The following is a 13940-nucleotide window of genomic DNA, read 5'->3' on the forward strand; positions in this document are numbered from 1 at the left end:
ACATGCTGATCTTATTTATGGACATGCATCCAAACCATCACACTAACGGTCTACAAATGCTTTGTTGAAAGAAGCAGCCGATCGTCAGAGGTTAAAGATTTAAGCGATTTCTCTTTTTTGTGAGATTACATGCATGCGTAGGAACAAAAAGAAAAGTTAGCAGCAGATGGATGGGTTAAATAGTGATGTGGTTAACTGCTAAGGAAATTCAAAACTTTGTTCACAGGATACTCGCAGTGAGCCAGCTGTTGTACAACCAGCCCTACTCCAACCTATCAATTAGGAGTCGCAAACATTTGCATTGTCCGATTGAAAAAAAGGCGGTGAAAGCTCGTAATAAAAATAATGTGCCTTTTACCAACTCAGAATGTTGACTTGCTTTTCAAATCTGTGGACTACAATTAGAATATAAAAGCACAAAATATATTTCCTTTTATAAATAACTGCTTGGATTAGGACGCTGTGAAAAAGTGCTGCTACAGTTACCGGTGGTACCCTAGTTCAAGGTGAGTCTCGAAGCTCTCTTGAACGTGCCTAATCCCTTAATTTAACAGAGTAATTTTTATATCAAGGTATTCTATTCTGAAATCACTTGTAGGTTTGATAGTGCATCAATTAATCTGATATGCCTGGACACTTGGTTAAAGGGTATGAAGCTTTATTTTCCCCAGTGTGCTAACTCCATTAGTGCCAGCATATCTCTGCTACTTTGCCTACTCTTCACGTGGGTTAAGTGCAGGCAGGTGATTCAGCTGTGGAGAGGCACTGTGGACAAACCTGATCTACCTCACCTAATGGTCACACTCAAGTACGGGTGGGAAAGAATCTGCGTATCACCTGTGATTCATTCTTCGTTATTTTTTAAGTTTAAATTAAAATAGTACTTGGAAATGTAAAGACACATATTCCAACAATTAAAAAAATCTGCAGTTCCTTTATGATTGAGGGATAAAAGAATTGTGTACTAAAATCCCTTAAATTGAAAGTGTGCAACTTATTCTGAACAGGACTAGAAAGACTTACAGTGATATCTTATATATTTCATCCTGCATAAAGAAATTCTTCTTGATATTTATAGCAAGAAAATGGAATATCAATATCTCAGCTATCTGTTTCTTTCAAGAGTATATAAGGAAAATGAAAGTTACAGTGAAATGACAGATTAAAACAGCTCTTAAAGTAACACAGGCTCTGTTGTACAAAATCATAACATTCTATTTGCATAATAAGCAAAAAGAGGCTGTGAGTCAGTTTTGCAAACTCTAGCCTCTGCTATTTCCTGACTAAACCAGGGGGAGGGCAGGTGGGGCGGGAAGGGCAATCTGCAATAAGAAAAAAAGGCGACATCACACGGGACACATGATCAGGGACAGCCAATTAGGTTGAATTATCAAAGGGGAACAGTTAAATTTGTAATTTAGGTTGTGTGAAACTCTTTGGGCCTCATAAACAACCACAGAACCACAAGTTGGGTGCAGACCAGTCACACAACAGTGGGTCCGGGATATTGGTCAGCAAACAGCAACTCATTCTGATTTAAACCACAGAGTGCCAAGCATTTCGTACAGTGGTAAGCATCATCTAACCACAACCAATCCACTATTTTTACATTTCAGACCTCAAAAAGTACCTTATCGTGTTGTTTGCAGTGCTGCAGAAGCTATGTGATAAGGTAAAAGGAAATTGCCAGAGATGAACGGTGCAGTGGAGAGTGCGACTCCTAAACTTTGTTGGTTTTGCTTTGAAAAGGTGGGAGACCTGTGCTACCCGTTAGGACAACTTCACTGGACACCATGGCTTCGAACAGCATATTTGAGTCATTTCCTTCATATCAGCAATGCTTCATGAGAGGTAAGCACCCGTGTTTAAGAATGATTCAGTTCACGGTGAGTGTTGAGAAAGAGTCCTCCAAAACAAAATGCAAAAAAGATGCTGTTATTTTGTGGCTGCATGATGACAAGCTATTGGGTCCATAGCTGATGTTTAACATTTTTTATAAGTATTTATTTGTGGATCCCAATTTTCTCCAGTTTAAAATGCATTGCTGAAGTAATAAATTTGTCTGCCTTGAGCAACATTTTGCACAACATGATGTAAGGCTTGTCTAATGGTTTGTGTGAGGAGAATTTGCACTCTTTAAGGCTGACTAAAGAAAGACTGGAGTCTTTGGTTAAGCAGTTTTGAAAACACTGAATTAGTCACCCATGCCGGTACGGAAACAGAAGGACAAGATACACGTTGGGAAACTTATGTCACTTCGAGTCACTAACAGTTGTCGACTGTTTCACACAAAAAAAAATTATCATTTGGCAAAGCAGGGTGAATGATGCATGAGCAACTCCCCTGAAGCAAGCATAGATAGTTCCTTCTCTAGATTGTTGCTAAATCTTTTATAGCTTCTCACTGTTTTCAGTAGAACTTGTATGGAAAGGGAGAAATTTTCTATCATCGACTCATGGTAGTTGGATGATCTGTGCATTCCTGCAGCATCATTCAGCTCTGTCGAATGGCCACAGTCCCTGTGCAAACTTACTAATAACTCCCTCCATTCACTGAGCAACAGCTTCCTCAGTGCTGTTAACAGCAGAGGAAACAATATTCTTCGAATAACGAGAAGGACCTTCCTGGACTCAGGTTGCCTTTTTTTCTCTTGTTTTGTTTCCCACTGTATCAACAGGAAAACTTATAGAGGAAATTTTTGCAAGTTTGATAAGGTAATAAAGACCAATGTATAAATAATCCGGCTTCACTCCTGCAGAGTCCAGGCAGCTGAGGCACGGTCTGCTGAACAGTCGGGAGTTATGGGCATTAGTTAAGGCGCCATTTTTAACCCAGCACACTGGGGCTAAGCAAAAGCAAAAGATAAAGCATAAAGCAGCTAGGTTACCATTGATTGGTCTTCCCAATTGATGGTTAAATGAAGAAAAAGAAATAATTACCGTAAGCAAGTTGCGTTGGCATGGAGTCATACTGAGTATGCATATAACGTTGAGAAGGAAGCTAGTATATTTAATCCACTGGTATTTGTGATAACCTTGTTTCTTGGATTGGCTTCCCCTTTTCCCTTGCTTGTGCACTGGACTCTGGTCAGCTTCGAGATATGAGGCAGAAACAGAATACCTCCCAGACTCATGCAAGTTAGATAAATAATCACGTCTGTAGGCAATTTGTTTCTGCTGCAGTTTTCTCCCAGCTCTTTGCACGGACCAGTCATTAGAAACACCTCGGGCGCCTCTCTCATCCCTTTTCTGCAAAAACACTGCTGAAATTTATTGCCCCAAATTGTCGGCAGCGGGGAAATAACAAGTACTTCTCGTCCCATATATTTCACTTTATCAGGCCGTGCAGTTCTCTCAGAAGGAAATCCATAACTCTTGTAGCACGATACCGTGTTAAAAATGAGAAAGGAGAAAAAAAGCAATTGTTCTATTCTAAGAAAACACTGGAAGAAAGCTGACGCATGAATTGAGTGTGGTACACCACAAAGGATATGGGTCTTTTCTATCATACCGCACCAGGCTATCCCTTATGCTCTCCGACAAGGAAACTGCTGAAGTCACACCTTCCGATGAAACATTGCGCCCCAAGAGGACGGATGTTTTCACTTTACCGTGAGTTTAAACATTAATCCTATTCAGTAAATATCTAATTGTGCAGGTAATATTTCACTCAATGCTGCCCTGTGTTCAAGCAGAACATTGCCAATACCTTGTAAACTTTTAAGTTTGTAAACTTCACAGACAAGCTTCCAATAAAGTTTTTGAATTTCTAGAGTTACTTCCAGACCTCAAGACATCCCAACGCTCTCTACAGTCAATTAAGTACTTTGGAAGAGCTTCATTGTTGTGTAATACAGGAGCCAATTTGTGATCAGTGAGGTGTCACCAACAACAAACTGATTAGGTCAGAGAATCTGTTTTATTAGTTCTGAGTTGCGGACAAATATTGAGCAGGACAGCAAGGAGAAAGTGCTACCGTTGTTCAAAGTCATGCCCTAAGAATATCTACAATCAACTGCGAGGGTGGAAGGGGTCTGGATTCAACATTTTGCCCAGAGGCTGATACATACCTGGATCAAAGGCTTCAATTGTTTCAAACCTTCTGTTCAATACTTCACCATCGATTCTAAAAGGGCAAGGTTAAATCAACTGGAAGACTCCTTCTGAGCAGTTTTCCTGGCAGTGATGACTTAGACCCTGGACTTTAATAAATGCTGCCGTCAACCATCCATCCTGTTTCACGATAGGACCAAATACTGTGCTAGCACTCTTAAGGGGATCCATGCAGATACTTCACTAACAGTGAGACATTTCATAATGTGAATCACTTCAGTCTGTGGAATGAGCAAAGGCGGGGAGGTTTAGGCTGGGGGAGACTGACTGGTTTAAGGTCATATGTACTTAAAGACTACTCTGGGATTGTACAATTCCATGGCACAAACACCAGTCAAAATTAGTAAAAGCAGTTGCCTTCTCCTTTCATGAATTAACTAATTTTCCAAAGATTGGCATCAGAAAAATTACTAAATTGCAAACCACCCATGCACAGGAAATTGAAAAGAGGAATATAGGATTAAAATAATTCTTCTCAAAACTGCTATCTCTGCAATATTTACTCAAGAAACATTAAATACATTAGTATAATAAACAGTTACCCTCCAGGAAATATGTTTACACACACACGTCAGGCCAACTGTGCTATAAAGGGCTCTTATGTTCACAGAATGTTCACCAGAAATGCTGTAACGACAGGAAAAATGTGCATCTATAGAGCGCCGTTCACAACCTCAGGAAATCCTAAAGCTCTCTGTAGCTAAAGAACAATCTTTGAAATATACCCCACCAGCAAAAACACTGCAGACATCTTTGTGCACAGCAAGGTCCCACAATGAGAAGCTGATAAATTTGACTTTCGGCTGACATGAGGGACAAATGTTGGCCGAAAACAATGGCCAAAAACCTAACTTACAAAGTGAAACACCACATGTGCCAAGCGTAACTTTTGTTTATCAGCAAGATTGTATATGTTTAAATGATTTAATTGAAAAATTTTACATCACAGCTCTGAGAAATAATGACACGTTGAGCTTACACTGTAATTAAGAGCTGGATGGTGGTAAGCAGTTGCCTAATCTCAGTTTGATATTTAATTGAGACAATGCGCTCATTTAGTAAGATTTTATCCCCTCTTAAATTGGAAACATTGCTGACACTGTTCTGTGCTTCTGTACACATTAACACATGCCCTTCTGAGTAAACAAGTTGGCTAGTCTCTGAGTGTCAGATGGGGTAAAGTGACAACTTTGTGTGGCCTGCAGCAAAATCACCAGTGGTGTAAGCTCCATGACTGCACACACTGAGGGGGACCAAACCCATCCTCAACGTACGATTATTGCTGAAGAAGCAGAACGTTTTCATAAGTTAAATCTGGGAGTCTCTTCAAGGCATGTAATCATGGAGAACGATGATTACTCACGAAAGGAGCACTTCAAATTGTTTCATTGTGAAACTGCGCCAACTGTGTGTTCTGGCAGTCAGCACAGTGCTGGTTTTCTTATTCTGCAAGGCTCTTGGAAGTAGGGTCTGAAGCCATGGGTACAGTCTGTATGGAGTTACCTCCTCTAAATCCACATAGCCATACCATCATCATACAGGATCTTACGACATCTGAGCCCTGTTTATAGTTATGGATATGCACATGGCACCAACGTGATGGCATCTTGGATTTCCTATATTGCTATGTGGGTGTTTTGTCATCACCAGGGCTTGAGGAGGCTGTGCAGAAGGGCTGTGGTTGCACACTACAGATGCTGATGTAAACTGGCTTATATTAGTTTTCTAATTCCAGAATTGAATGTAAAGCATGGACTCTTAACCAAATAGAAACACAGTCGAGGTCTGTTCTGGATTTAAGGAATGGTGTGTAATTTGTTAACCCTCTCCCACCATATGGTTTTCCAATAGTAATATGCTAATTCAGAAGTGCAAACTTGTATTATTCCATGTGGAGGTGGATAGCCCAAGGGAAGTTTGAGGCAGCTTTATTTGAATCAAGAGAACATACTCTTAAAAGCTTTATGCATGTAGCTGGAGATGACTCATTCCTGAAGCAGGTACTTGTGGTTCCATCTTGTGCAACTGGAGTCTTACATAGAACAGTACAGCACAATACAGGCCCTTCGGCCCATAATGTTGTGCCAACCTTTAGACCTCGACTAAGACTATCTAACCCCCTCCTCCCACATATCCCTCTATTTTAAATTCCTCCATATGCTTATCTAGCAATCTCTTGAATTTGACCAATGTACCTGCCTTCACCACCACCCCAGGCAGCGCATTCCATGCCCCAAACACACTTTGGGTAAAAAACCTTCCTCTGATATCTCCCTTGAACTTCCCACCCATTACTTTAAAGCCATGCCCTCTTGTATTGAGCATTGGTGCCCTGGGAAAGAGGCGCTGGCTGTCCACTCTATCTATTCCTTTTAATATTTTGTACACCTCTATCATGTCTCCTCTCATCCTCCTTCTCTCCAAAGAGTAAAGCCCTAGCTCCCTCAGTCTCTCCTCATAATGCACAGTCTTGCACCCTCTGTCTATAATTTGGTGTCAGCCGTGGCTCAGTGGGTAGCACTCCCATTCTGAATGAAAGTCTTGACCCATTCAGAATGAGAGTGAATGAACGCAAAACTCTAGACTGAAGACCAGTACTGAGGAGGCGCTGCACTGTTGCTGGTGCTGTCTTTCAGATGTGTTGGTAAACTGGGGTCCACTACCTCCCTTCTCCCTCTGGTGGGTGTAAAAGATTTCATGGCACTGTTTGAAAGAAGAGTAAAGAATATCTCTTTACTATCCAAATCGGCATTCGTTCTTCGACCAACGTCACTGGTAATTGTTACAATGTCATTAGTGGAACCTTGAACTATGCAAGGTGGCAGTCTCCTCAACTACCTTCTGGTGTTAAATACTCCTCACTGTATATTGCTTTTGGATCTCAGGAGTGTGAAGGTCCCATGCAGTTTTCCATCTCTGCTGCAGTTTCCCACAATCAAGCTGTCCTGCCGGTGTTCTGTTTCATCTAAGCTCTGCCTTCCCTCTCAGATGAAAGTTTTCTGCTGATTTTCTCCCACTGCTTTTTGTGCTTTTCCCAACACGCAAGGACGGACACAACAGGAGTTGAGGAAAGATCTTGACTGAGAAAGGAGAAGGGCAAACAAAAGGAAACTTAAGAGAAAAAGAATAAGAAAAGAAAATCAGGAACAAAGGGAAACAGGGCAAAATTTAAGTGGTGGCTATAACTATTTGTAGAATATTCTGTAGGAAGCTAATGGGATGATACCATGACCAATTTCAGCCCCCTCACCCCTGCCTCCCCTCCTTCTTTCTCCATCTCCCCCTTTCTCCATCTCCCCCTCCCTCCCCCTTTCTCTCTCCCTCCCTCTCTCGCCCCCCCTCTCGCCCCCCTGCCTCCCCTCTCTTATTTGCCCCCAGTAGGAAATATTGTAACACATGAGTTTGCCACCCAGTAATCTCCTCTGCAGTGGAGCCATATTTACCAATTAATTCTTCAGACCTCCTCAAGTGAGTCCCCGTCTCCAGTGGATAGCAGTTAGGGTACTTCACCTTGAGGCATGCTGGGCCCTGACAAATGAGAGCACATCAGCAAAAACTCCCAGAGGCAACTAATGCAATTAGTTTCTTTACACTAGTTTCCATTGACCTATAAGAGGATATAAACAGGCTACAAGCAGGTTTAGGACTGATATCAGGATGCTCCTTGTCTAAAAAGATGAACGTAATGTCCTCAGAAAGCCCAGCTCTGGAGTCATTGACTGTAGACTGCTGTCAAAGCAATTGTATGTTTCTGTAGAAGGAGAGGTGGGCTAAATAGCCTTTATCTTACTCTCCTAGCTGATAGCTTCAGGTGTAGCTTGTGGGAATGCCCCTTTGTTATTGAGCTATGAACCAGCATTTTAATTCATAAATCAGATTCATAGCATCAGCAAGAGTTGGTCAGGATAGTGTATACTTTTACAGTCATATTAAACATTACAGGATGAACAACTCAGCTGTTCTCTTATCTTCATGTACTAGATTATTGGAATGTGAAGCCTTATTGGGCAAGTTCAAAAGTACACAGAAACTATAGCTGGTGGTCCTGATAGTGCTTTGAATGGTTTCATAGGGGTCAGGAGTCAGAGGGAAAGACTTGTGTTAAAATTGGATTTTATCAGCTTCAGGAACACCTCAAAGTAATGATGTGACTGACTGTTGTTATGAAGGCACTCATTTTAGAACTGCAGGAACACACAGCAAACTTTGAGCTCGATAATCTGTTCTGATGATATTGATGTATATGGAAATCCTGGAAAACTTCTGTTTCTTCTTCAACACTACCTTTGGACGTTTAGCATTAACTTGAGTCACCAGAATTTATTGCCTTGGCTGAAATTAGCAGCTCTGCCAGTACTGTACACCCCCATTATTCCATCAGAATTACAGCTTAGAAAACATGATCCAGGAACAGGGCTTTTAAACACAGACATAAAATGCTATCAAGTAAGCCAAACTAATATGTCTTCAATTATTCTACATTAGATAACATTATTTTAAGATATCTTTATTAGTCACATGAACATCAAAACACACAGTGAAATGCATCTTTTGCGTAGAATGTTCTGGGGGCAGCCTGTAAGTGTCACCACACTTCCAGTGCCAACATAGCATGCCCACAACTTCCTAACCCATACGTCTTTGGAATGTGGGAGGAAACCGGAGCACCCGGAGGAAACCCACGCAGACACGGGGAGAATGTACAAACTCCTTATAGACAGTGGCCAGAATTGAACCCGGGTTGCTGGCACTGTAATAGCATTACGCTAACCGCTACACTGCCATACCTGCCTTAATTGTATTAAGGTTCAGAAATGGACCATTTGCCCCAATGGGTCCATATTCATGGCCTCCTCGCAGCATCCTTTATCTAAACCCATCAAACGATTCAGGTCCTTTCTTCCTCATGGTACTAACCTAGTTTACACTGAAATGTTGTATGACATGTGTATTAATGTTTTAAGTGTGGTATCACTGGCAAGACCAGCATTTAATTACAATACTCTAAATGCCATTGAGAAGGTGATGGTGATCCACCATTTCAAACTACTGCACTCCCACAATATGCAACTGATAGGTTTGCGAGGATTTTTCAAAGGTCAGTCAACAGGCCATTGCTTTGTGGTTACTATGGGGTGATATAAAAGTTGGAACAATGATAGGCTTTCTTCCCTTAAGGACATTAGCGAAACATATGGATCTTTGCAGCAATTTCATGAGCACCTCAGCAGATATTAGTTTGATAATTCCAAACTGATTGATTTCAGTGCTTTTCAATTCCTCAGCTGACACAATAGGGCTTAAACATGTCTCCTCCTCACTACTCCAGGCCTCTTGATGATAATTGTGATGTTTCTGATGTTACAATTGTGCAAAATTATGTTGATGTTATTTCTTGATCATTTCAATATTGTGAAGCTTCTGCCTATTTCATGATGGAGATTTCCACTGCCCATTTTGCTTTGTATTCATTTCCCAGGCCAGCAGGAGAATATAATCAGACCTATGTATTATCAGACCCACAGAACTCTTTTAACTATAACCTGAGCTGTTTCAGCATGGTTTACAGACTTCTCCTGTTGCCAATTTCTGTTTGGTGGTCTACACCTGGCCAAATGAGATTTTATTTGCCTTTTGTTTTGCCTATTTACCTAAGTCTTGTTGTAGACTCCTTAAATTCAGTCCCCACTACCATAACTGCCACCACAAAGTGATGGCTTTACAAGGATTGGACTGAGTTTCAGAATCCAAACCAATAATGTTGCTGTTGGTGCTGCTGAGTACAACCGACACAGTGAATGGGGCAGATTGCATAGCCCTTTGAGGACAATGCATAAACTTACCTTCACCCCCATCCATCAAGCCCATCCAACACTATCCATCCTACATCACACTTCCACCTCACCATCCCAGCAATGAAAATGGTTGAAACTCAAATGCCTTCTCAGCATGTAGAGACTGTTTACTTAAAAGAACTCATCCTAATCAATCCAGAAAGATCTTGGTAGAGTAGACTGGGTCAAATTTTCAATTTAGGGATTCAAACTGAAGGGTTATTTTATGATAAGTGTGTGCAATAAGTTTCCAATGAGTTTAGTATGTTTAAATACAGAGGGAGCAGAATGAAGTTGTGTCTAACTATTACACCACTGAAGGCATTTCCTTTCTAAACTTGTCAATCAAGATCTTCCTGAGGCCAGTATTCAAAAACTGTTGCGATAAATTTGGTTTTGCATCCCTGCCCAAAATGTAAATGAGAGTGGAATCCATACAAGGCTCCTTCAATTATGCAAAAATACAGAGGCTGAGTAATACAGGGTGAGCATGGCATGCTCCATTTCAAAGCTCAATCACATCCAGAAGGAAAGGAATCTGCAAGTGTGGAAAACCAGACAGATGCTGCAGACCTGTCAGCATCTGAAAGAAGACATTTCATCCGTGTGTAAAACTAGACTTGGGAACTGGCTGCCATTTATGGAAACCACTTGGCATTCACATCCATTGATATCATTGATAGAATGGTTAGTTACAATAAGGGTCGCCAATCTGCTACTCCGGTGGCAAGTTAGTTATTTCTTTGCAACTTCGACATCAATTGTAGCTTGTTGGTACTATTCTTGCCTCAAGAGTTTATGAATTCAGAGTCATAGGGGGACCTGAGCAAAATGCACTGGCTGAAACTCTAGTGTAGTACTGTGGGAGGGCTGCACTGTTGGTATTTTCTGCCGAGGAATTCATCTCCAGTGTGTGGTGCCAAACTACATGAGAGCAGCATCATATTTTTGAAACTCGGTTACATTCTTTAGATGAGATGTTAAGTCAAAGCCCTACCTGTTTGCCCAGTTTATGTTGCAAGATCCCATGATGCTCGTTAGAAAGACTGCCAAGTTCTAATCAGTATTTATTCCTCAGCTCATTTGTTTGTGGGGTCTTGCTGTGTATAAAATTAACTGTTGTGTTTCCTACAATAATTCAGTGACTATTTTACTGTGAAACCTTGGAGTCATACAGGACTGAAACAGGCCCCTAACCCACCGAGTTTTCACCAACCACCAAGTACCTGTTTACACAAATACCATTTTTTTTCTCCCCACGTTTCGTTCAACCTCCCACCCTCAGATTCTAGCATTCATCTACACTTACACAAGGAGCAATTCACAGTGGGCAATTAACCTACGGACCTGCACATCTTTGGGGAAGGAAGCTGATGCACCCAGAGGAAACTCAGAGAGAAAGTGCAAATTCCATGCTCCAGGAGTCAGAACTGAAGCTGGGTCACTGAAGCTGGGAGGCAGCACTACTCGCTATCCCAAGGTTGCCCTGAAAATAGGAAGGGTCAGTGGAAATGTATGTACATTAGGTATTTCTTTACGTCCCTTTTGGAAGACTGTACATCAGTGCATTTGGCTGAAAGTCTTCAACCAACGTAAAGGCAAGGAATCCACAACAGGTCAAGTGGTCTCTATGGAAAGAACTGGCAAGTTTCTGGTTCCAACCCTCCTTTTGACTTTTGGCTCCACCAGGCGTTCTATGTTTCCAATATTTTTATGTTTGCATTTAAGATTAAAAGGCATCATGTTTGAAAACACATGTTAAACCCAAATGAGGAATGGATATTATTTTTACTGTCCAGTATCCAGGTTTAGCATTTGGCCATATGAGTCCAGAAGTTACCTTTGGTGATATTACTGGAGCAGTGCTTGTTGCACAGAATGGTGTGCCTTTGCTCTTTCAGTGGAGGCACCAATCCATTGAAAGTAAACATCTGTGCCTGTATTAAACTAAGAGAGGAATGTGATCCAAGTGCATTGAGTGTTCAGCTACTGTTTACCAACAGTTACTACCAAACTCTTCTTCAAACTTTTTGCCACCTAAACTATTACCAGATATTTATCCTAAGTAGTACAATTAGATCCCATTTCAAAAAGCATCAAGCCTACCTCAGCCACTCGTCTAAAAAAGGTGTTAACTACTTAATACAAAGGCCGGTCTCTGCGGTTATTGTAAATTTTATATGTACTTGCACTGCCCTTACACCATCTACTAAAACACCTTCCTTTTATTGTTCCCCTGGCTATGAAATCCTGTGAATAAAAATTCCTTTGTCCTTTGCGAGGAGTCAGTTTTCATGCAACTTGCTGGCTGGATGGTATTGCATAACGGCCCATACTTCTCCATTTCCTGGGTGTGCTTCCATTCCAGCAGAGTGTCACAAGCTGTTCATTGCAGCTGCTCAGACCCAGCGCCAACCATTATTATTGTAGTTGCAAGTGTCAAAAGACTATTCTTTACAGAGTACAGAAGTGATATCTCTGAAAGAGACTATAGTTTTGTTGGCCTTCAACTGATGTAATCAGATTTTATAAACTCCTACATAATACATTTCTTTAGTAGAAGTTAATTGTCTTTAATCCATTTCCCTCTCCAATTACACCTCTCTTGAGGACACAAGGATCCGGTGCAGCAGTACTTTGCACAGGTGGTAATTCACCATGTCTGGGTCGAAGACAGTGATGTCTGAACAGAAGGTTTCACAGTTAAATAGAATTGTTAGGGCTTGCCCTGTCAGACTAGACAAGGTAAATCATGGCTTGAGTTGTGGGCATAAGTGTTGCAAGAGATGGGTGTGATATACTGCTGCTATCCAGGAACCAGCAAACATGGACTTTGATTACGTTTGCTCTGAATCAGAGAGGTAAGATTTTTCACCGTGTTCTTGGTGAGAAGCATTGCCCTGAGTGAATAAGTAGAGGGTGGAAACCAGGCACTTGCCATTTGCAGCCCTCCTAATTTTCCAATGGTTGAAGAATTTGGAGGGCAATCAGTTGCTATGAACTCCAGCCAGCAGAAAATGACTTCTTATTGAGAAAGAACTCAGCATGGTGTCTAACGCATAGGGCATGGAATTAATAGGAGTTTAAATTGACCTTCCATTTTAAAGACTGTTTTTTGTCGTGTTTTGGAAATCTCCAATCAGATTACTGATGAAGAAAAATCAATTTCAAATATTGTTTACACGATGCCTTCATGACCTCGGTTTGTCTCAATGAAGTAGTTCTGTAGAGTTGTCACTGGCATAACATGGGTAACAGCAGTAAATTTATGCATTATTAGATCCTACATGTACAATGTGATAACACCCAGATCATGGGCAGAAGTTTAATCTCTTTGCTGGGGCTAAACACACAATATAGTAGCTGCCAATGAATGGACACCAACAAGAAAAGCAAACAACTTCATCCAAAATGAACGTTACCCAATCAACAGAGGCTCCTTCCAAACTGCATATTGAGCAGAAATATCAAGGTCATTCTCATCTGGTTTTTGTGATGTAAATTGAGGGGTAGATATTGGACAGAACGTTGATCATAACAGTGATTTATCTAACAAATCCATCAGCAACACACACAAAATGCTGGAGGAACTCAGCAGTCAGGCAGCATCTATGGAGAGAAATGAACAGTTGACATTTCGGGTTGAGACCCTTCATCAGAACTGACAAATCCATTAGTGTCTTTGTTGTTGTGAATGACTAAATAGCGAAGAGAAATGGAAGTCATTCCTAATTCCTTTCTTCTGATAGTCTTGGGAAAACTCCATCTTCACCAATCTGTGAACTAGATAAGATTTCTTTATTAGTCACATGTACATCGAAACACACAGTGAAATACATATTTTGCGTAGTGTGTTCTGGGGGTAGCTGGCAAGTTTTGCCACACTTCTGGCACCAACATAGCATGCCACATCTTCCTAACTTGTACGTCTTTGGAATGTGGGAGAAAACCGGAGCACCTGGAGGAAACCCATGAAGACACGGGGAGAACGTAC

General features: G+C 41.2%; 1 protein-coding gene across 2 annotated transcripts in view; it reads left to right on the forward strand.

The window, feature by feature from the left end:
• The first annotated feature begins 1424 nt into the window (after window positions 1–1424).
• runx1 (RUNX family transcription factor 1) overlaps window positions 1425–13940 on the forward strand; it is a 181316-nt gene continuing 168800 nt past the window's right edge. For both annotated transcript variants that reach the window (XM_052013880.1, XM_052013881.1), the window contains exons 1-2: window positions 1425–1570; window positions 1750–1851. In XM_052013880.1, coding sequence (XP_051869840.1) covers window positions 1794–1851 — 58 coding nt within the window. In that variant the 5' untranslated portion in view covers window positions 1425–1570; window positions 1750–1793. The remainder of the gene's footprint in view (window positions 1571–1749; window positions 1852–13940) is intronic.

Source organism: Pristis pectinata, chromosome 4 (assembly GCF_009764475.1).
Source record: "Pristis pectinata isolate sPriPec2 chromosome 4, sPriPec2.1.pri, whole genome shotgun sequence".
Lineage (NCBI taxonomy): Eukaryota > Metazoa > Chordata > Chondrichthyes > Rhinopristiformes > Pristidae > Pristis > Pristis pectinata.